This window comes from Callospermophilus lateralis, chromosome 4, assembly GCF_048772815.1.
Source record: "Callospermophilus lateralis isolate mCalLat2 chromosome 4, mCalLat2.hap1, whole genome shotgun sequence".
In the NCBI taxonomy this organism is placed as follows: domain Eukaryota; kingdom Metazoa; phylum Chordata; class Mammalia; order Rodentia; family Sciuridae; genus Callospermophilus; species Callospermophilus lateralis.
The window spans coordinates 22425433-22449938 of NC_135308.1; the positions used below are offsets into that span (position 1 = coordinate 22425433).

General features: G+C 33.0%; 1 protein-coding gene across 8 annotated transcripts in view; it reads right to left on the bottom strand.

Moving 5' to 3' along the window:
- Nek1 (NIMA related kinase 1) overlaps window positions 1-24506 on the bottom strand; it is a 154613-nt gene that overhangs the window by 46487 nt on the left and 83620 nt on the right. For 6 of the 8 annotated variants that reach the window (XM_076853658.1, XM_076853659.1, XM_076853654.1 and 3 more), the window contains 7 exons: window positions 20616-20699; window positions 20102-20185; window positions 19333-19410; window positions 18689-18784; window positions 3347-3478; window positions 996-1061; window positions 507-738 (listed from right to left, as the gene is read on the bottom strand). In XM_076853658.1, coding sequence (XP_076709773.1) covers window positions 507-738; window positions 996-1061; window positions 3347-3478; window positions 18689-18784; window positions 19333-19410; window positions 20102-20185; window positions 20616-20699 — 772 coding nt within the window. The remainder of the gene's footprint in view (window positions 1-506; window positions 739-995; window positions 1062-3346; window positions 3479-18688; window positions 18785-19332; window positions 19411-20101; window positions 20186-20615; window positions 20700-24506) is intronic. The other 2 variants (XM_076853660.1, XM_076853657.1) reach the window with 1 other exon arrangement.

The following is a 24506-nucleotide window of genomic DNA, read 5'->3' on the forward strand; positions in this document are numbered from 1 at the left end:
CTATGTTTCTGTTTTGTGTATTGGTGTATATCTGGTGCCCAGGACAATGTAAAAAAAGAATGGGTATTAAGGAATTATTGCTGGATAAATGAATCATTAAATCAGACCTTTTCAATATCTCTAATAAGTTCTCAAGGGACCTTCCTGAGATTTTACCAAAGTTCAGTACTCTAGTACTATTAATTATTCCCAGTAACAGATTTATCTAACATGGTGTAAAGGGCTAAAGTAACATCATTAGTTCTCTTTCACACTATATACTTTTGTATAAAAATCCTTATTATTCTTTTTTTTTAATCCTCATTATTCTTAACGCTGGATTATTTTTTACATTCTTCACATTGCACTAAGAGAGGGAGATACTTCTCTAAGAGGAGAACAAACCAGAATGCTTCCAGCCTCTCTCAATCCCTCTAATTGCTGGTTCCTTCAGATAGCCATTCTACAAAAATTTGTATTTACGTGCATGCTAAACCAAAATAGGTCATTAATTTGTTCATACATACTTTCAGTTGCAGAGAAAGATGTATCCAGTGTTAATTCATCCAGGGGAATCACAAGTTGACCTCCCACCTCCCACTTCTTGCGATCAGATGAAACTGGTTTTTCTTTTTCACACTCTTTGGTATCTTCATGAACAATGATCTCACAAATATCAGACTGATGCTGCTTTCCTTTTTCATCTTCTTCTTGAGCTTTAAGATTTTCATTCAACCTACGTAGTATTTCTCGTTTACTCTGAAACAATTGTTTTTATGCAAGTATTATTAAGTAAAATCTTTTTAAATTCATTTTTAAGCATTTTTTAAAGATGGACACAATACCTTTATTTTTATTTATTTATTTTTATGTAGTGCTGAGGATCAAACCCAGTGTCTTAAATACACTAGGCAGGTGCTCTAACACTGACACAACCTCGGCCTCTTAAGTAAAATTTTAACATGTATATTATTAAGTAAAATGATTGATAGAGAAACTCTGGAAACAGGACTTACTGAAATAGCGTTGTTGTTCTTTTGTGTTTCTTCCGAAGTTTCCTGGGTATCAGTTAAATTTATGTCCTTTAAACACAGACAGATATAGAATAAAAAATAATGTTATCCTAAAAGTCTGCCTTAAAAAATATTATTTTTGGTTTTTCATCAAATTGCTCCTTGTTAACTTCTTTTTTCCTGAAAAATGTTAATACAGCATCCTTCATTATCAGCAAAGATAAACATTTAAATATTATCAACTAACAGGCTTACTATAGAATAGAAAGGCCAATTCTCTATTATTTGTAATATCTTCAGTTTACTGCTCACATATTTATATTTTCTTCATTTTTGGCAAGTCATTTTTGGTCTTTAAAGTCAATGGTAGAAATAAAAAAAATTAATTCACATATTTTAAAAATTAAAGGTAGAGAAAAATCTGATAGACAAAATAATTGAAGAGAGACTTATTTTAAAATCGTCATTTTGTTACACACACACACACACACACACACACACACACACTTTTGTTAAGACACAGCATTAAACACAAGTGAGAACTGGCTTTCTTCCCTAAGAGGGTAATAAGAATGAGTTCTGAGTCCTTTGTATTATTAATAATATAAATATTGACTTATGATTAACATAATGAAATCATTCTATATCACCTAGAATTTTTTTAAAAAATGTTTATTTTTTATACCTTTATTTTACTTGTTTATATTTACATGGTGCTGAGGATCAAACTCAGTGCCTCAAGCATCCTAGGCAAGTGCTCTAAAATTGCACTAGAGCCCCAGCCCCTAGAATTTAAAAATATAAGAAAAGGAGAACTCAGAGTAATTAAGTTATGAAAGCAAAGATATCTGGAAGTTATCTTTCACTAAGAACAATTTTCAAAGTTTTAAACAAGCAATGTTAATCAATTTATTATCTTAAGAATACTCATTTTAGTTACATGGATTACCTCACACTTTGTAATATTCATAAAAAATATAAAGCAATGCAGTGGTCAGTTTTAAAGTAACATGTAAATGAGATAAGGAACATTTTACCCAGTAAAGTAGTCAGGAATTAGCAGTCATTACAATCAGAGAGAGCTGAACAGCTACTTGAGATATGAGACTGGGTACCAGGAAGGAAACCACACAGTGATATCTAAAGTTGAAGTGAACAATGTAGCACATGCAAAGTTGTTAACAGAAAGAAGAAGAAGAGACAAAACCTACTTGAAGAACAATAGTTTCTTATATGAAGGTCTGGAGAGTGGTCAAGAAACAGATTTTTCTACTCAGTCTTATTTTCAATACAAGCACAAAGGCTGTAAAAAAATTAGTGTACTAATCAAAAACCTTGGAAGTCTGCAAAAACTTTTGAAACTCAAAAAATAAAAGACATTGACATTAATTACTAGGAAAGAAGCAAATGAGGTTAATGTGTTATATGATTCAGTAATTTTTTTTCCTTTTATCAAAATGTTGAAATCTAGCAGAAACTCTACATTATAAGCCTGTTTCTCTTAAGCCCAGAACAGAACCTTCTTATGTTAGATCAATACATATGTCTAAGTTCAAATTTTTACTTGTCCATATATCTTTGCTTTACTATCTGTATAGCATGTAGATTCAGAAGTAGAAGGCAACAGGAATAATTGATGAATTAAGTATAATTACACTGAATCCTCTATCATTTGTTATAGAACAACATTTTAAATAAATATAAACATGTGTTGGACTTGTGAACATTTGTTAATCACGAGGGGCTGGGATATAAAAATATTTGTTGCACTGTTTTCAGTACATTCCTATATAGATTTTATTTGTTCAATATTCAAAGTAGGCAAAAAGAGGATTATCCTCAGTATATGTGAGGGATGGGTTCTAGGACCTTTCTATCCATACAGATACCAAAATCCATAGATGTCAAGCACCTTATACAAAATGGTGGAGTATTTGCACATAACCTACACACATCTTCCATATACTTTAAATAATCTCTAGATTACTTAGAGTAAGTTTGAACACGTTCAACGTAAATATAATCATCACAGACCTAACCACACAGTACATGTCAGAAACAACATAACACTCATTTTTTAAAAAGTATTTTTGATTGGTGGTTGGATGAGTCTGTAGATGTGAAACCCTTGGAAACAAAGGGCTGACTGTATTGCTTAATTACCATGTAGTCTTAGATATAAAAGTTTATGAACAGACAGGTTCTAATATTCATAGTAAACCAAAAAAATCCTAAGTAATCTTTTCTCTAGGAAAAAATGGGGGACATTGTGAAATTACTGTGATTTTGTTAGATTTAATTTCCTTTTAAATAATCTTTGGACTCTAAGGAGTATCAAATTTTAGGAAACTTACCATACCCACTTCTTTCAAAGCTGAAGTCACAGAAATAATTGATTTCATCTGATGCTTTGAGGGAGAGCCACCTGTTTCATGCTGTCCCAAAGGTGGAGAAACATCAGAACTCTTTATTCCTTTAGCCACCAACTATAAAAAAAGAATTTAATCAAATACATGGGGAATTTTATATTTGCACAAAAAATTTAAAAGCTACAAGATCAATGTTTATTCACTCTCTATATACAAGCAGCTTTCTCATTACTACATTGTTTATTAAGCAAGGCAAATGACAGGTACTAGGGATAAACAGTGAGAAGAGAGAGAAACTTCTAGCCTCATATGTGAACATAGTCATGCATCCTTCCACTGAATTATCAATGTTTCACAAAATGTTCTTAAAAAGTAGGCTGCTACAATACTCACTTTTAGTCCTTAACTTTAATTTTAATTCATTACAACATTTGGTGGGAAGAAAACTATTTTATTTATTAATTGTATACCTCAAAAAGAAATGCTTCTGCAACTTCTGCAAGTTTTGGTAAAAGCTCCTTAAAGATTAAACATGAATGCCCCAACATAAGACCGCTTATTACAAAAAATGTCAACATAAATAAGAATGGAAGGAGTGACAGTTGCATATGGTAAGATCTGCTTCACTGAAAATGCTGTTATATTCATATGTGTTTGTTTTTATCTTACCATTGAAACTTTGAACAATATGAAGTAAGATTCTGAACCTTACTAAAGTAAGAAGAAATGACATTTGCAGGTATGCTAATAGTAACATGGCAGGAAGTCTATTCTCTATTTCTATTCTTCCTCAAATTAGTAAATAAGACTTTCTTTAAAGTATGCATTTCAAACACAATATTTATTGAACATCTTCTAAGAATAAAGTAGTAATATCATTCCAGTATTTCGGCTTCTAGATTTTCTTTTTATATTCAATATCTATTTTGTTTAAAAACAGAAATAGAAATGTTGCTTTAATCTTACAGCTCAACATTACTGAAAAGGTATACTGCTTTTTAAGATGTGAGTATAAAAATTTTAAATATCTAGAGTTTACACAACCAAGTATTCTCATCTTAAAAATTATATTAAAATATTTTGAAACTTTATGAAGTTTTATAGGTGGATATATACTGAAAGGTTTCAAAAATTCTGAAGGAAAAAAACCTCCAAAGTTGTTCTCAATGCTAGCAGCATTTTTAGAATACACTAAAAGTTACTTCTAAAATTAAAACTCATTTCTAAGAAAAACTGGGCAGATACTTACAATAGAATCATTAGTTAAGAAGACTTTAATAATATATTTGTTATAGTTTGGATATGAGGTGCCCCTCAAAAGTTCCTGTGTTAATGCAGAAATGTTCAGAGGTGACATGACTGGATTGTAAGAGCTGAAATCTGATTAATTCATACGAGTTTGAATGGACTTACAGGGTGTAACTTTATAGGCAGGTGTAGTGTAGCTGGAGGATATGGGTCACTAGGGGCATGCCCTTGGAGGGGTATACATGTTTACTGCAGTCTGACCCATTCCCCTGCTTCTTCCTCTCTCTGCTTCCTGGTTGCCATGCCTGGAGAAGTTTCTTTACACCACACTCTTCCTCCATGATGTCTCACCTAGGCTTAGAGCAATGAACTTGGCTAACCATGAACTAACCCTCAAGAAATGTGAGTTTTCCTTGCTCCAAGTTTTTCTGGTATGGTATTTTGATCACAGCGATGCAAAACTAACACAATACTGTTGTTCTGAACATTAGCATCATTTTAGAACCTAAATTGCATTATATCAATTCTCTTAAGGATTTGGATTTTTGGGGAGTGGGCTGGGGCACCGGGGGGTGAACTCAGGGGCACTCGAACATTGAGCCACATCCCCAGCCCTGTTTTGCATTTTTTATTTAGGGACATGGTCTCCTGAGTTGCTTAGTGCCTTGCTTTTGCTGAGGCTGGCTTTGAACTCTAAATCTTCCTGCCTCAGCCTCCTGAGCCTCTGGGATTACAGGCATGTACTATCTGCTTTGCTGCATTATATCAATTCTCTTAAAGAAATTATTTCTGCTATTTCAATACATGAATCTGATGTGGATTTTTAGGAGAAAAATTCACAATATTTCATAAAATTAATTTACCAGTACATTAAAAGATGTGTTAAGTACTTGTTAGTGCCAAAGATAATTCTAGAGAACCAATATACAAAATAAATAAGATACAGTGTTTTCTCTCACAGGATTATAAATCAGAAGAGAAAGAGGAATATATACATTAACCAGAGAAATAAAAGTAAGGAGATGTGTATCAAATATCTGAAGTAAAAGAAAACAAAGAACTAAACATGTTAAAGCCAACAGCAGGGTTAATAAGAGTAGCCTTCACAGAGTTGCCAATGTTTGAACAGACATTCTTTCAAGAAGGCTATCAAGTTCTCAGAAGATGATATACAATCAATCAACAAATATATGAAAAATGTTCATCACAGCTAGCAATTAGAGAAATGCAAATCAAAACCATTCTAATATTTCATCTCACTCCAGTCAGAATGGCAGCTATTAGTGTTGGCGAGTGTAGGAGACCAGCTCCAACAGGGGGTCTCAGGAGACGAACGGATGGTGAGGAGTCGGCGAAAGAGGGGTGGAGAAACAACACAGACACCAAAGTGCAGGTGTTGATCCCAATTTTTACTTGTGAAGTTGATCATATATACTTTTCATTTTGGCAGGCTCACAGTACTTTGTGGTTACAAAACAGGAATCATTATTCAAAGAAACAAAATATTACCTAGCTACAATCAGAATAGAAGAATGTATCTTGGCTTATACATAAGCAAACATTTGTACTTTCAGTTCGTGTTTTGCTTTGAGCTGTTTTTGCTTAGTTAACTTTTAATAATAGTTACAAATGTCCCAAACTATTGGCCTATACCTTGACTATTCTTTCTTGACTTACTGACTGGAACCGGTGCCATGGTTATGGCAAGTGGTTGACTTGTTATTAGTTTTAATCAAACAAGAGTAAGAGCACAAACCATTGTGCACAGGAACAAGAACAAGTTGCCCAGTACTAAGCACTAATCTGTCTTCTTAACATTAATTTTTCTTCTCTAGATTTTAATTTAATTTCTCAAAAACTTCCTTGACAGGAATACAGGGAGTTTTTCATTAGACATTAACAATTTACACTCCACAGCTGAATCATTGCATTTAGAGCAAACAGATCCATTCTTTAGAAGTAGTTGTATTAATTGGGAAAGTCATGTTTTTTCCTTCATACTTAATGGTCATATGAGAAGTCACAAGTATACTTATTAAAGGAATACAAAAACAAATCAGCCCATTCCCAGAAACATACTGCGCTCCTCCAGAGGATGGACGCCTTGCGCCATCCACCTCAGTAGGGCCTTGCCATTGCCTGAGTCAGGGGAGGGGCGCAGCAGGCGAGGATGTGGGGAAAAAGGTACACTCATACACTGCTGATGGGACTGTAAATTGGTGCAGCCAATATGGAAAGCAGTATGAAGATTTCTTGGAAAATTGAGAATGGAACCACCATTTAATCCAGCTATCCCTCTTCTCAGTCTATATCCAAAGGACTTAAAAACAGCATACTACAGGGACACAGCCACATCAATGTTTATAGCAGCACAATTCACAATAGCTGAACTATGGAACCAACCTAGATCCCCTTCAATAGATGAATGGATAAAAAAATGTGGCAATATACACAATGGATTATTACTCAGCATTAAGAGAATAAAGTCATGGCATTTGCAGGTAAATGGATGGAGTTAAAGAAGATAATGTTAAGTGAAGTTGGCCAATCCCAAATAACCAAATGCCGCCAAACATTTTCTTTGATATAGAGGCTGATTCATAGTGGGATAAGGAGGGAGCATGAGAAGAATAGACGAACTCGAGATAGGGCAGAGGGGTGGAAGGGGAAGGTAAGGGGCATGGATTATAAACGATGGTGAAATGTGATGATCATTATTATCCAAAGTACATGTATGAAAACAGGAATTGGTATGAATATACTTTGTATACAACTAGAGACATGAAAAATTGTGCTCTATATGTGTAATAAAGAATTATAATACATTCCACTGTCATATATAAATTAAAAAAAGAAGACCAACAAGCAGTTGAAGTAGTATACTTCTATATTCAAATCCCCCAATTTTCATTTAACAGTCATGCAATTTTTCATTATTTCGTATCTTCTCTAAACCTCAAATTTTTTGCTCTCTAAAATGAGAATGCTATACCCATTGTCTCTTGGTTGTAAGGATTAAATAAAACAATTTTTGTAAAGCACACAGTGGTGGATCTGATAAATGGTAGTAATTATTACTTATTTAGTTTGTATTAAATTAGGTTATTTGACCTAAACACCAAAAGTCTAGTTTTAGTCTCTGATGAAATGAATTAACTTGCAGAAAGCAAATTTCTGATCTTTAGAACGCAGAATAAAACAAAAACTCTCCCATCCGTGAATGATCAGAATTTAAAATGTAGGCATTGCATAAAGACATTTTAGGACACAGAAACCCAAAAGTCAAATACTTCACATTATAAACTAAAAGAAAAATAACATTTAAAATTATCAAAAAATTAATTTAATTAAATGGATGTTTAAACAGGAAAGATAATACAGATGTAGACAAATTCACTAAAGTAGGAATAGCACCAACTTCTCTAGTCAACCTACAATACAATTTTCATTCATACTCATATAGGTTATTTTATTTTATTATTTTTTATTGATTTTATTTTTTAAAAAATATGACAGTGGAATGTATTACAATTCTTATTACACATATAGAGCACAATTTTTCATATCTCTGTATATAAAGTATATTCACACCAATTCATGTCTTCATACATGTACTTTGGATAATGATGTCCATCACATTCCACCATCATTGCTAACCCCCTGCCCCCTCCCTTCCCCTCCCACCCCTCTGCCCTATCTAGAGTTCATCTATTCCTCCCATGCTTCCCCTCCCTACCCCATTATGGGTCAGTCACCTTGTATTAGAGAAAACATTCGGCATTTGTTTTTTTGGGATCAGCTAACTTCACTTAGCACTATTTTCACCAATGCCATCCATTTACCTGCAAATGCCATGATTTTATTCTCTTTTATTTCTGAGTAATATTCCATTGTGTATTTATGCCACTTTTTTTTTAATCCATTCATCAACTGAGGGGCATCTAGGTTAGTTCCACAGTTTAGCTATTATGTACTGTGCTGCCATAAATATTGATGTGGCTATGTCCCTAATACAGGTTATTTTAAACGTCATTCTAAAATTACTGGGCAAACCATCTGTAATAGAAACATTAGGAAATGCTTAAGAAAAAGAAATCACCCATACATCTACTACTCCAACTAATTATACTTCAGTTATACATATTCCTTAAAATTTTTCTTTCAGGCTAGGGATGTAGCTCAGTGGTAGAATGTTTGTTTAGCATGATAAAGACCGTAGATTTGATCTACAAAACTGCAAAAAAATTTTTTTTGTTCTTATACACACACATAATTCTTATACAACTTAAATAAGGCATTAGCACAACTCTCTGAAATTGTCAGCTTATGGCCTAAAAAGAATTTTTAAAACCTCTAGGGAATACTTAGCAGATTTTATTCTAATTTAAAGAATAGCATAAATCACATAAGGGGATTAAAAATCCTTTATCTAGACCTTATATTCTTAAGTGAGCTATAAAATATACTGAGTAGAGGTAGTTCCGCATTAATCTCAATCTTAAGAGAAACCCAACATGGCAAAGACAAAAATCTACTTCTTCTTCTTCTTTTTATTATTACTATTATTAAAAATGGTATAAATACAAACCAAAGATAATCAGATTTGGTACAAGTTGTGGTTTCTATTTAATTTTCTTCACACTATCATTGTACCCACAGAAACACACCTTGAGGCAGGAAGATCTCATGTTCAAAGCCAGCCTCAGCTAAAGTGAGGTGCTAAGCATCTCAGTGAGACCATGTCTCTAAATAAAATAAAAATAGAGCTGAGGATGTGGCTCAGTGGTAGAGAACCCCTGAGTTCAATACCTGCCCCAATTTTTTTTTAAATGAAGAAAATGCTCACATATTACCATTAAAATTTTACATTTTTTTATTAAAAGCTATCTGGTTTCCATATATATGCTAACAACTAGTATACAGTCTGTGATCCAAGGTATCTGGTCCAATGTGTAAGACCAATTTATTGGTACTTTATAATTTTGGTTGACTTCCAGCAGCTTTCAACAAATGCTTATCCTCTATTCATCAAATTTATCTGGGTCAACTCAGCTGAACAGATGAGAAGAAGCTGAACTAAGGGTCAGAGAAATTCAGACATGAACTCTAAACCAGAAAGCAGCAATAAACAGGTCATTCTACTACTAAAATTACTTAGTAACAAAACTTGGTCAGCTCTTGAAAATTTAAAGATAGTTCAAGACATGGTGACCTCATCCTAAGCCAAAGTCATCCACATCACCAACTTATTAGAACTTGGGCCTTCTGTGTAAATAGCACGGATATTTCATTTATAACCACAACCTGAAGGCTGGTTCAGTACCAACCAAATCTTGAGACAGAAGACACACTGTTAATTGTCAAAGAAAAAAAAAATTAAACATTCATTTAGAAGGTTGATCAAGCATGAAAAAATCCAAACATTACATTAACTAAACTAGCAAAACAAAACAGTTTCACACAAGATAAAAACATAACTGAAAAAAGAACTATTTTTTTATAAAACCAACCACACAGCTAAATCTATATGTATTTCCCTGTAAGCAGTGTTTCAAAACTCATTTTTAAATATAACAACTTGTAAAAGGAATAAAATATTGACCTGAATGTTTCACAAATCAAGTTTAACTGGAGATTCAACCAGGTGCACTTAAACACTGACTCACTTCTGAACCCTTTTTATTTTGAGACAGGGGTCTCGTTAAGTTGCTGAGGCTATTCTTGAACTCACGATCCTCCTGCCTCAGCCTCCTAGGACTTACATCATTTTTTTTCTTTTTTAAAATTTATTTTTTAGTTGTAGTTGGACACAATACCTTTATTTATTTATTTTTATGTGGTGTTGAGGATGGAACCCAGGGCCTTGCATGTGCTAGGTGAGCACTCTATAGCTGAGCCACAACCCCAGGCCTTTATCAAGTTTTTAAAAATGCTTTAGATGCTTTTTCATTTCCTACCAGTTTTACCACAGGTTCATAAACTTAAGACATTTCCACATTATTTATATCTACAAAAGGATTTTAATTATCACTGTAAAACTGTTTCTATTTCATGTGTCAGTTTTACAATGTGCTGAAAATTAACCACCAGTGCCACCAAATGGCAAAACGTAAAATTTCACCAAAATGTGGGGCCAGGTTACATGATACTACAAGTTTACTTACTCTTGAAGCACAGAACAATAAATACTATTTCATCTTTATATGCTGACTTATTTAAGTATTTAATAATGTATGTTAAAAATATTAATATGGCCTGATTTCATATTTTGAATTTATAATAATTTCACACATAGTTTTATATAGCCTAAAACTGTCATAGCCAAATTTTATCAAATTGAAATTTTATGTCTCAAAACCCTCTGTGAAGAACCAATTCAGGTTGAATATTCCAAATCTGAAAAATTCAAAATCCAGTTAAAAAAAAAATTCACACCTGACCTCATGGGATGGGTTGTAGTCAAATATACAACATTATTAAAAAATATTGTACTAAATTACATCAGGTATAAGGTGTATGTGAAATATAAATGAATTTTGTGTTTATACTTGAATCCCACCCTAAGATGTCTCATTATACATATGCAAATATTCTAAAATCCCCTAACATTTGAAATCTGAAATCCTTCTTGTCTCAAGTATTTTGGATAAAGGATACTTAACCTATAGTATAAAAGTATTTTTAAGTGAACAATTTTTCTGAATTAATATTGCTATAATACTTATATAAGAATATTTAAGAACAATTCAAAGTAGACCTAAGTGGGAAAGTATGTCCACCACAAAGGAATCCTTAGAGAGAATGCGAAGCCTGAAAAAAGGACAAAAAGAACTAGAAATGAAATACTCAAGAAAGAGGTAAATGCAATTAGAAAGGAACTTATCATATTCAAAACAGTCTCCGACCTAAAACCAAAATAGGATTTCCCTGATTCTACTTTTCATTGAATTTTAATTTCAAAATACAATGCTGCTTGTTTGTTTTGTTTGTTTATTTTACCAGGGATTGAACTCAGGAGCCTTGCACATGTTAGCCTACTGTTCTACCACTGCACTGCTACCCTTCAAAAACCCTGAATCTATCTTCCTTACTTGTACTACTCATAATATAAGCATACATGCTAGCTAAGAAAGGCTACACTAAGCCAGGCATAGTGGCACACACCTGTAATCCCAGCAGCTCTGGAGGCTGAGGCAGGAAGATGGCAAGTTTCTTCAACTTAGCAAGGCCCTAAGCAACTCAGCAAGATCTTGTTTCAAAATTTAAAAAAAAGTAAAGAGCTAGTGATGTGGCTCAGTGGTTTATGTGACCATGGGTTCATTCCCCGGTACTAAATAAATAAATAAAATTTAAAGGCAGAGAAGTGTCAAATGGCATATGAGGGAATCTCTATTAGATTATTAGAAGATTTCTCAGAAGAAACTTTTTAGACCAAGAAAGAATGGGATGATATATTCAAAGCACTGAAGAACAAAACTGACAGTCAATCTATCGGCAAAGTTAACCTACAGAAATGAGGTAAAAGACTTTCCTAGACAAGGAAAACTTGAATGAATTCATCATTACTAGGCTTTCCTTACAAGAGTTTTAAGAAAGTTCTTCAACCAGAAACCATGGGTCAATAATTACTAACATAAAAACATATGTATAAAACTCACTGGTAGAGGTAAATTCATAGTCAAATTAAAAATACTCCATTACCGGGCTGGGGTTGTGGCTCAGAGGTAGAGTGCTTGCCTAGCATGTGTGGGGCACTGGGTTTGATCCTCAGCACCCCATAAAAATAAAATAATGGTATTGAGTTCACCTACAACTAAAAAATAAATGTTTAAAAAAAAACTCCATTACAATAATGGTAGTGTGTAAAATAGTTATTAAGCCTCTTGATAATCACAATGTAATAAACTATAGCAGATATACAAATAAGAAAGAGAAAGAAGCCAATGCATAGTATTATAGAAAATCACCAAATTTCAAAGGTAGATAAGAATAAAAAAGGATTTACAAAAAAAAAAAAAAAAAACCTTAAAAATACTAGGACTAAATTCTTATTTACCAGTAATAACCTTGAACATAAATGGATTAAACTCTATAATTCAATGACAAGGAGTGGATGAATGAATTAAAAAAAAAATCAGACCCAAGTATATGCTGCCAAAAAGCAACTTACCTGAGCTTTAAGAACAAAGACTGAAAGTAAAAAAATAGAAGATAGTCCATGCAAACAGTAACTAAAAGAAAGGAGGGGTGGTTATACTTAGATAAATTAGACTTCAAGTCAAGATGGGCATTAGACAAGGCTATTGTTTAACAATAAAAGGATCAATTCAACAAAAGGACATAACAATTGTAAAAATATATAAATGTGTATGTGTGTGTGTGTGTGTATCCCCAACACTGGAGCAACTATACATGCAAAGCAAATATTAATGGACATAAGGGGAGATATAGATAGTAATACAATACTAGGGCACATCAATACCCCACTTTCATTCAGACAAGAAAAGATTTTACACCATTTTTCAGTGCCTAGATAACAAAAAATTTCAAGGGTTTTTCTCTTGTACTGTATAATAAGTATATAAATGTTCTTGAATGTTGGATGGGTGTAATGGGGCCAGTGCAGTCTTTAACTAGTAGAGAACCTTGGCTCCAAATGGTCATTTGAGAACACTGAATTAATGCCACTGCACATTTGCCCAATAAAAATATATATAATAAAGAATGTAAAGTGCTTTTTCCAAGCTGAATCAGTAGTTGACATAATTTGAAAAAAATGCATATGCATTTGTTGAAATATAAACTCTAAGAGTGCTTCCAGAGGTGACCCTACTCCCTCATAATCACTACTATCACCATGTGTGCAACTTATGTTCCTGTTGCTTAGGGAAAGTTCATTTTTGCAAGGAAAATCATCAGAGTACAGACTTCGAAACAGAGGCCCTAAGTTTAAGTGAAACAGTGATTCTTTCTGATGTATTTGAATCCTTTGATATTAAATAGACATATCTCTGGTAGTACATTATCACCCAGCAACAGCTGATATAGGGAGCATGGTTGCAAACTGAACTCAGGATGTTTCTCTTTAAGTGAATTAGAATGATGGCAAGACTAAGGATAAGAGTATTCTGAGGTAGCCAGGAAGGAGGAGGCTGCCCATCCTGGAAGAAGCCTTATAGGCAATAAATGGGAAGTCTGAAGAATGGTACAAAGATATAAATAGAAATAAAATAAGCAAAAAAGTTAAATAAAGAAGAAACTCACCATATTCAAAATATAGTTTCTGACCTAATAAAGGAACAGAGTTCCACAGATATGTTGCCTGAATTGATGCTATGAAATATGCAGATTTGGCCCTATGCTATAATAACTTAGATGAAAAAGAAGGTAAAGAGATATATTTATATACTTATTATACAGTATAAGATGCAGAACTACAATTTAGGGATACTGATGGAAGTGGTGAGCACAAATGAGAATAAGAAGGTAAAGAAATGAAGCAGTAAACCCAACAAATTATGAACATGGCTAAACGAACACATATATGTTTACCCTTACACAGTGGTTATAATATTGTTGAATGAGCAGGAAAATGAGAAGTTTAACAAGGAAGCCTGTTCGGTGAGTTGCTCTTTAGAAAACCATTATACAAGACACACTTAAAACCACATTTAAATGTGTGTGTGGGCAACGTTTCTTCCTACCAAGAGCAGATTTTAGGAAAGAAATATAATATAAGTTCATGCAGTATAACTTTTGAGTCATTCCAGGGAGTGCATGACTGGAGAAAAGAAAACAACTCCCTTTAACAAATTGGCTAAACCAATATGCCACAAGCCAATCACAGAATGAACTAAGACCCAGTGATTCATTCTACTTTGAGGGAGTACAGGTAACACAGTAAATCGAGTAGAGTATATAGGCCTGCTGCCAAAACAGGGCCTGGGCATGCACAATGATGAGAGTAGATATGAAGTGGATGATTCAGTCTCCAAGACTACGGGGTATCACATAGCAAAGCCATGTGGGCTATTATCTAATACTTTGATTCACACCACAATCATTATGCTAAAGAGTTCACACTTTTAAAATAAAATTGAACTGCACTGAGTATAAGCACATCATATTTAAATGGATAAAGTGATATCTCAATCCCTTTCATGGGTTATATAGAATGCAAGAGTGCCTTATTAAAGACTAAACTAAAATCTATAAAGGGGAGTTGGGTATCATGGTGCACAATTCATAACACCAGCTCTCTGTAAGCTTGAGGCAGGAGGATCGCAAGTTTGAGGCCAGCTTGGTCAACTTAGCAAGACCCTGACTCAAAAAAAAAAAAAATTAAAAATAAAAAAAAGGACTGGGGGCGTGGCTCACTGATAAAACACTCCAACTATCACAAAAACAACAAACGAACAAAAACTACAAGGGGCACTGGCCCTCAAAGTTTGCAATTGTGATATTGTAGCCGAATACAAGGATGATAGCAATAGGCTTACCATGAGGAAAAAGCTAACTAAAACACACACGCACACACATAGAGAGAGACACATACACAGTTTTACACTGATTGGTCTTAGTTATAGTCCTTGTCCACTTATTAACAAGGGCTGGGATGTTTCTGTTTCTTATGCTTAACATATAATTCCAAGAGAATTAAAGCAGATTGTTTTCAACTGCTATATGCCACCAGAAGTGGATTCACAATTACCTTCCACATCAGGTTAAGTTCAAAAGGGATTTGGATATCAGGAGTAATTGCTGCTGACTGTGAAGAGAAATTATTTCTACTTCTGACAAATTTGGTTGCTATAACTTTCTCTTTGGAAAAAAGCGACAAATCATCACATTTATTATTTCATACTAATGTCCTATTCATATTATATCTGAAATAAGGGGAAAGAAAAATGAGGAGCACGACTAAAAACACTGTTCTAACAGCATGAGAATCTTTAAGTCAGGTAAGTAAATGGGCAAGGAATAATCACTAGTCACTCTTGAGGAAAATGGGACCCTTGTTGCATTATTCAAGTATCATTCATGCCAAGTGAAAATTATTCAAGTATCATTCATGCTAAGGAAAGAAAAGGGGGAATAAGTTGAAAGGGAGTTCTCCACTGTTGGTTTATTAAAATCAAAGAGAAAATGCAACTAGTAGAGGGTGGAGAACTCAGAACGGTTATCACCTAAAATTACTTTGAATAGGAATAAAAGAATGGATTGAAAAATTATTCATCTTATTTCTCACTTTTGGAGTTCTGACTCTTTCACATGTATCATTTTTTATAACAGATTCTTTTTCTTTGGCAATTTTGTAAGAAAAGAATCTCCCTGTACATTACATCAATGAGTAGATTAAGAAGAAACATTGATTTAACAGGTATTAAAAAAATCACTTGGTAGGATTACAAAACATACTTTGATTAAAGTAAATTAAAGTCATGATGTGACATAAACATGCTTACTATCTTACTTCACATAATGCTATTATGAACAATTTCCATTAAAGACAGGAATAAAATATTATACCCATTACTACATAATATTATCCTGGAAATTCTGGCCAATTCAGTAAGAAGCAAAATGGTAATAAAAGACACACCTTATAAAGAGCAGGGAAAATTCCATGAGAACACAGACTTTGACATTAAGCAGACCCAGGTTCAAGTCCTTTATGTGCCCTTACTGGAAATGTGACTTCATATCATCATCTTTTCTATATCTGCTTTGTAAAGTTGTAAAGATTAAACAAAGCAACATGATGATTATAATGAACCTAACATACTATAAATAATAAGTTGGAAGAACTGTTATCTGATGTCTATCATGACCATTGCCAATGAGATAGCTGCATGCTAAATAAAGACTCAGAAAAATCAACTGAAAATTGGTAGAAGAGGAAGAATCACAGCATAAAAGATAAGCAAAACCCTAAAATTTCTCCAAATATTAGCACTATTCTCTTAGGGGAGGAAAAAAAAAAAAACTTTAAAAACAAGGCATGGAGGGACTAGGGTTGTGGCTCAGTGCTAGAGCACTTGCCTAGCACATGTGAGACACTGGGTTTCATCTTCAGCACCTTATGAAAATAAATAAATAAAACAAAGGTATTGTGTCCATCTATAACTTAAAAAAAAGAATTTATGACATGTAATTATAAAATATTTAGAAATAATCTTTTAAGACATACAACAGATACGTATAAAATGATCAAAATTCTTTTATATAAATAAAAGAAACAATGAATAAGGGTACAAATTTAATGTATTTCTGGATAAACTATTGTAAACATACCAGTACTTATCATGTTAAAAGTAATACCAACAAAAATTCCAAAAGTATTTTTAAAAAAGGAATAAAATTTATCTTAAAATATATTAAAAATTAAAACATATTCTGAGAAGACCCAGAGACAAACCCACACATCTACAGTTATCTGATCCTTGACAAAAGTACCAAAAACACAAGAGAAAACACAGCCTTTTAACAAATGGTACTGGGGCAACTGATTATCCATGTAGAAGAATGAAACTAAACCCTATCTCTCACCCCACAAAAAGTTCAACTCAAAATGGATCAAAGATGTAGGATTTAGAACAGAAACTATGCTACTCCTAGAAGAAAACATAAAGTCAACACTGTAGCATATAGTAACTGGCAATAACTTTCTAAAAAGGACAACTAAAGCTCAGGAAATAATGTCAAGAGTTAATAAATGAGATGGGACCAGGTTAAAAAAGATTCTACACTGAAAATAAAACAATTAGGAACTTGAAGACAAAATCTACAGAATAGAAGAAAATCTTTGCTAGCTATTCTTCTGACACAAAATTAATATCTAGAATTTATAAAGAACTTAAAAAACTTAACATCAAATACCCAAATAACCCAATTAATAAGTGGGCAAATGAATTAAACAGTCACTTCTCAAAAGAAGAAATAAATTGGCCAACAAATATATGAAAAAATGCTCAATATCATTAGCAACTAGGGAAATGCAAATCAAAACTACCCTGAGATACCATCTCATACCAGTCAGAATGGCAATCATCAAGAATAAAAATAATAATAAATACTGGAGAGGATATGGAGGACAAGGAACACTTTTACACTTCTAGTGGGATTGCAAATGAGCACAACTAGACATGGAACCACCATATGACCCAGCCATATCACTCCTCTGTATTTATCCTAAAAATTTAAAGTCATCATACTATAGGGATACACATATGTATATTCATGTTTCTAGTGGCATAATTCACAATGGCTAAACTGTAGATAAAGAAAAGTAGTATATACACACAAAACAGTTTTATTTAGTCATAAAGAAAAATGAAATCATGTTATTTGTAGAAAAATGGATGGTACTAGAGACTGTTACAAAATAAGCCAAACTCAAAAGTCAAGGGTTATATGTTTTCTCTCAAATATGAAAGTGAGAGGAAAGAGGAAAAGAAAGGGACTAGAAGGAAGAGAAAAGTGCTAGGGAGTGATACTGACCAAATTATATTGATGTATTATTGCATGAGTGTATGAGTAAGTAACAATAAATCTCAACATGTACAACTATAATGCACCAATAAATATGTGAAAGAAAAAAAAGCCCACCAAAAAAGACAAGGCCAAAACACATATTCTGAGTCTCTAATACAATAAGATTCTGATAGAACAAGCAAATAGAGTAATAAAGTAGAAGAGAAAGCCCCCCACCAAAATACCTTGTTGCACATATACTATGGGTTAATTTTCTAGTGTATATGAGAATCTAACAAATCTTAAAGATAGCATTCTAAATAAGTGGCAGAAAGAAGGTGTCATCATTACATGATGATGGGACTTTACTATTTGGAAATATGTAAATAAAAAATTAAATAAAGTTGTCACCTCAAATCAAATCCTAAAAAAACTTCCTAAAAGATTATCCTTAAATATGAAAGAGAGTAAAAAACAGATAAGAATGAGAATTAAAAAAAAATAGAAAAAAAGGAATTAAAAAATTTTATAATACTGATTTCCAACACAGTAGCAAACAGAAGAACAATAAAATAAACAGGATTAAGAATATGAGTTAAATCTTACATGCTCTTCCCACACTTTCTTTTCTCTTTCATATGCTTCCTTTCTCTTTCTCTCTAGTTGCTCTTTTAGTACAGCAGCACGTGCATTTGCTTGGGCCTGAAAATAAAAACAAAATTAGTTATCAGAAAGAGGACATGTGGTTTCCTTTCCATGCAAGTCTAAAAAGATACTGACTTATTAGCCACAAAGAAATGTGCATGTAAGCTCACTCTATATCCCCAATACCTTGAATCAGGCTTGACATACAGCAGGCCTGTCATACAAGCTCACTAAATATTTACTGAATTAAAATAAATGCAAGTTCATTTGAATGGATTAAAATGTAAAAATATTTATTATATAAAATTTCATTTATCTTCAGAGAAATGGATAACTGTGTATTTCATTTTTAAGGTTACTGTTTTTTCTTTTTAGGATTACTTGTGTCATACTTTTACATATTTATGCCATGACTGTGATCAACTGTTACTCATAAATATGTTATACACAGAAAAACACTGTATTTCAAAAACCAATGAGTAAGAGATGAAGTGGAAGGAAAAATTAAAGCAAATGAATTATGTGTTCTAACTATGAAAAACTTAGGAACATAACTTTCTATTTCAATTTTCTCTAGAAAGTGCAACATTATTTCTAGTCTATACCTTAAGTGATTCAATTTTTTTGCGCCTCAAATCAGCTTCCTCACTTCCTTCTTGTCCTTTGGAGTTATCCGTTTCTTTCTACAAAATAAGTAGATAAGCATACCACTTAGGACAAAACCATCAAGTTCAGTGCAGAGCTCCATGACAGATAATATGAATATTGACATTTAAAAAAGGGAAATCATTCAATGCTGTTAATTTTCTCCCAAAGCTGAAAATGAATTCTCATAACTATCAACCCTGTAGACAAGTGAACAAAATGTTAAAAAACAGAATGATATAAAATGTACTTTAATCCTTTGAAGGATAGTGGATAATTCTGTTCTCTCAGAATTCCTCTGCAAAAAAAAAAAAAATCTTATCAATTTAAAATCATATAAATAAGACTTACTTTATTCCCTGAACAACTGTGTGTGTGTGTGTGTGTGTGTGTGTGTGTGTGTGTGTGTGTGTGTGGTGCTGGGGATTGAACCAAGGGCCTTGTCCGTGCTAGGCAAGCATTCTACCAACAGAGCTATATCCCCAGCCCGGAACAACTTTCCTGTTCACTGTATTCATCCTTTTTTTTGTTGTTGTTGTTGTTATTGGCATAACATTTCTAATATTAATCTAATTTTAATCTAATCTAATGATTAATAATATTATTCAGTTACTTTTTATTTATTTCCTTTATGGCAGTGCTAGGATTTGAACCCAAGGCCTCAAGCATGCTAGGTAAGTGTGAGCTATGTTCCCATCCTCGATTACTTTTTATAAAGTCTCAAACTACCTTTTCACCACGAAGTCTGGCTTTAATCTGCTGGCGCTCATTAAAATTCTGTAGTCTTATTTGTCTCAGTCTTGCCAGATAAACCTACAAAGAAGAAAAACACACAACATATTCATGTAAAAGAAAAACTATTAACATTTTTACTGCTAAAAAATTTATAATTCAAGGGAAAGTGTTAATCTGAATATAAGAAATAAAAGTTCTGAAATCTGGTTAACAGAAATGTAATATTAGCTTTCAAGTGTTTAATTTAGAGCAATTTATTTCTGAAAAGAAAGAAACATAATTACAAATTTTTAATTTGATCAAAAGAAAAAAATTAAGCTTACAAGACTGAATAACAGTTATGAGGCAAAATTATGACACAGCATGTCAGTTAAATTATAGTAACAGGTTCCTATAAACTTACAAAATCTTTAAACAATTGTTAAGAATTTAAACCATGCAAGAAAAGGAGGCAATAAACTCAAAAAATGGCTGTGTGATGGAGGTAGCGAACATGCGGGAGGCATACCTCTTCCTCTTTGTTTCTTGGCTTCCCTCCTCTTGAAGAGCTGGACCTGCCTCCATACATAGCTGCCAGGTTTTGCAGGATTCCCTGTTTATCATTTAATGTACTAAGTTTAAAGAATGACTAAGGCTATGCCATTATCTTACCTATGAATAGCCATGTGCCACTTAATTTCCTTTGGGCAAATACTGACCATTTCTAGCTGCTAAACTCTAATAAAAATCGTGGCATTTTCCTGTATCAATTTAGCAAATACATTTAATGAGAAGTGAAGAAAGCAATTAAGTCTCAAATATAATCATTCAAAACAGAGACCAGTTGTTTTTATTACTCACTTAAGAGGGTTTTGGAACTGCTTTAGAGTTAGGTAAACATCAAATTGATTTTTTCCTCTAAAAAAGACCCAATTCATTTCTTTATGTCTGTGAATCAATCTCTCACACATGCACAAATATTTGAGCTTACTGTTCTTGAATTCAACAAATGTGTTGTATATTAAAAATGAAATTCTGAATCATGATTAGTAATGAAATCTGGTAAAATGAAACTTTTTGGTCTCAGTCATGTCCTGTTACTATTCTGGAAATTATCATACCCAGGCACAAGCTTACTTACTTTTGGCTATAATTTACCACCAATGTGAAATTATCTCTTTAAAAATTACTAATATTCTTCAGTAAAACTATCAGATTGTCAAATTATTTACTCTCTCTTTTTTTTTTTTTTTAAGCATGCAAGTGTGCTTCAAGATTCTCCCCCCAAATTCTTAGTCCTACTTCTCATCAGCTTGTTGTACTTTTTTATGCTTATCATCTCCCTTTTCCTGGCTGTTTGATTTTTTAACCCCCTGAAATCTAGTTTCCGATCCATGATTCTGAAAAAATTTTAAGGTCACCAATCACTCAGAAGTGATTTAAATGGAGTCTGTTGAGACATTTTTGCACTTATTTCCACTGAAAAACTGTTTTGACTGAATCCATTAAATTGAGTATATAATACTTTTCTCTTATAACAATATATATTCACTGTAGAAAATTTATAAAATAAGGAACTGTGAATCATTATAATTCTAATATCTGAGAACCTGTAATTTAAAGACATTCTAAATTTCCTTTTATTCATATGTATGAATGTATATGTATTTTAACAAAAACTAGGATTTTACTATTTTTTATTAATGTTATATTCTATCTTTTCCCATATTCAATTAATACTTCTTATAAAAATTACTCTTAAATGACTAAACACTATTCACAATATTCTACTTAATAAATATTCTGAAATTCACATGTTTTTAAGAAAAAGTCTATCTTTCAGTATTTATAACAGCAATCTCTCCTTGGTTCCTCTATCTTTGCTGTTTTTCACAGGCATTTTTTTTCCTTTCTTGGCTCCTTGCTAAATGTCACTGTTTTCTTGAGTTTCATTCTCTGGTCCTTCTCTTCTCATCCCCAGATTTTAACATATGTTGCTGATTCCCAAAACTAAATCAATCTCCCACCCAGCTACTCAAGAGGCTCGGTCAGGATGAGGCCTCTGGGGAATACAGAAGGTCCTGTCTCAAAATACCACCATCAAAACAAAACTTTATAGTGCTTTTTCTTCTGAATTATAGAACTTGGAGTTTACTAAACTGTCATCTGGACATTCCACTTTTATGTAGCAAAGATACCTCAAACAATTTACAAACCTGACTTTTTAATCCACTTTTCTTTTTTTACTGTATTTTTTATTCCTAGCTTATGCTAAGCCACATGAATCAGCAAGACAGGAGTTATCTTTTCCTCTTTCTTACCAACAATATACAAATGACTGCCACATTTCCAATCCGATCTCCTAATCCTCATAATTTATACCTTTAATTTCTGTCTTAGCTCAGGTTTTCTTCTTTTGTCTCCTGAATTTATAAAAAATTTTCCTAACTTAACATTTTACTTCTAGTCTCCCGTCTCCAATCTATTCTTAAAAGATATTTGGAGTTACCTTTCTATAATTATTTTTCACACCAGGTCTCACATAAGTCTTTCAATGGTTCCCATTATTTTCAGACTTTAATCCATTCTGTTGAATGGCAGATTCATCACTGTCCCTACTCAATCATAAATCCTACATTCTAGCCGAAAACCGTGTGTGTGTGTGTGTGTGTGTGTGTGTGTGTGTGTGTATACACATACATGCATACATACATATAATCTCACTGGTCATCTTAAAATGATTAACTCTACTCATCTTGCAAAACTCAAAATCAAATATCCCCCTGAAAAGTTTTGCCAAAGCTTTCTGTAGTGAATCAAGTTGCCTCCTCTGACCTACACACCAATGTTTATGCAGACCTCTCACAGCAGTACTCATTAGCATAGTATACTATGACAGTTAAGAACATGGTTTACAGACTACGAAGTCTATCCCATTCATGTTTTTGCCAATGGCAACCTTACACAAAATTACTTAAACTTGCTAAGTCTGGGCATAGTAACAGTATGTACTTCAAGGATAATAAAGAGCAAAAAAAAATTACTGTATGAGCATGTTCTGCCTTTTTCCTCTTGAGAAAACACTTTCAACTCACCCAGTCCACCCCACCTTCAAGAAGGTCCTGGAATCAGCTTATCAGTTATTTGAGCTTTGGGGATATAGGTCAGAGTTGGGGAGGCAAAGGGAAATAAAAAATAGGCAGTAGTACGTAATGATATGAGGTGAACTAAAAAGATATGGAAGTATCTATGGCGTTCTTGGAAGTGAGCTGAGTATTACTATGGACTTTATCTTTCTTTCTCAGTATTTGAGAAATAGAAGAATCTGAGTAACTTTGAAGTTAAAAAAAAAGTGCTCCTTTTTCAGTTCATGTTCTTTATAGCAAGTTCAAAAAGTGCCTGTTCAATGGCCCTAAAATTATCTTCTGTCCCCTTTTTTTTTAAAGAAGTTTTATGTTTTATATTAAAACCTGATTGAGAGCTGGGGTTGTGGCTCATTGATCTACATACCTATGCTTTCACTAGTACTAGATTATGTTGATTACTATACCTAGAAATCAACCTTAACATTAGGATCATTCCTTTTTTTTAAACATAATTGTTTTTGTCCGTTTTAGGACTAAAATTAATTTTATATGAATTTTACGTATTTGAGGGGTACTGGTAGAGCACTTGCCTAGCATATGTGAGGCACTGGATTCAATTCTCAGCTACATATATAATAAAATAAAGGTCCATTGACAACTAAAAAGTATTGAAAAGAAACCTGATTATCAGTCTTGAGCTATTTTATAAGGTGTGAAGTTTAGCTCAAGGTTCTTCTTCTTTTGGCAATGGATGTTCAACTCCTTCAGCAATAATATTGGAAAGACTGTCCTTCTTCCACTGAAGTGCTTTTCTTTGTGAAGAGCAAATCAGGCATATTTGTGTGGATATGCGCTAAGCTGTTCCACTGATCTATATACCTATGCTTTCACTAGTACTACATTATATTGATTACTATAGCTAGAAGTCAGTCTTAACATTAGGATCATTCCTCTTTTTTCAACACAATTTTTGTCCATTTTAAGGCCAAATTAAATTAATTTTATATAAATTTTATTTATTTGAGGGGTACTGATGATTGAACCCAGGGGCACTTAACCACTGAGGGCATCCCCAACCCTTTCTTATTTTTTAAGACAGGGTCTTATCAAGTTGTAAGTCTCTACCTCACCCTCCAGAGTTGCTTTGGTTGTAGGCATGCTCCATAGTACCTGATTATCATATGAATTTCAGAACAAGCTTCTCTATATCTATTGAGAACTTCTGGAATTTTAAAGAGTAATTACATTGAAGTTCCAGAGAAATTTAAGAAAAACTACCATTTTTACTATGTAAAGTCTTCTAACTCATGAACACAAAATGACTTTCTAAATTT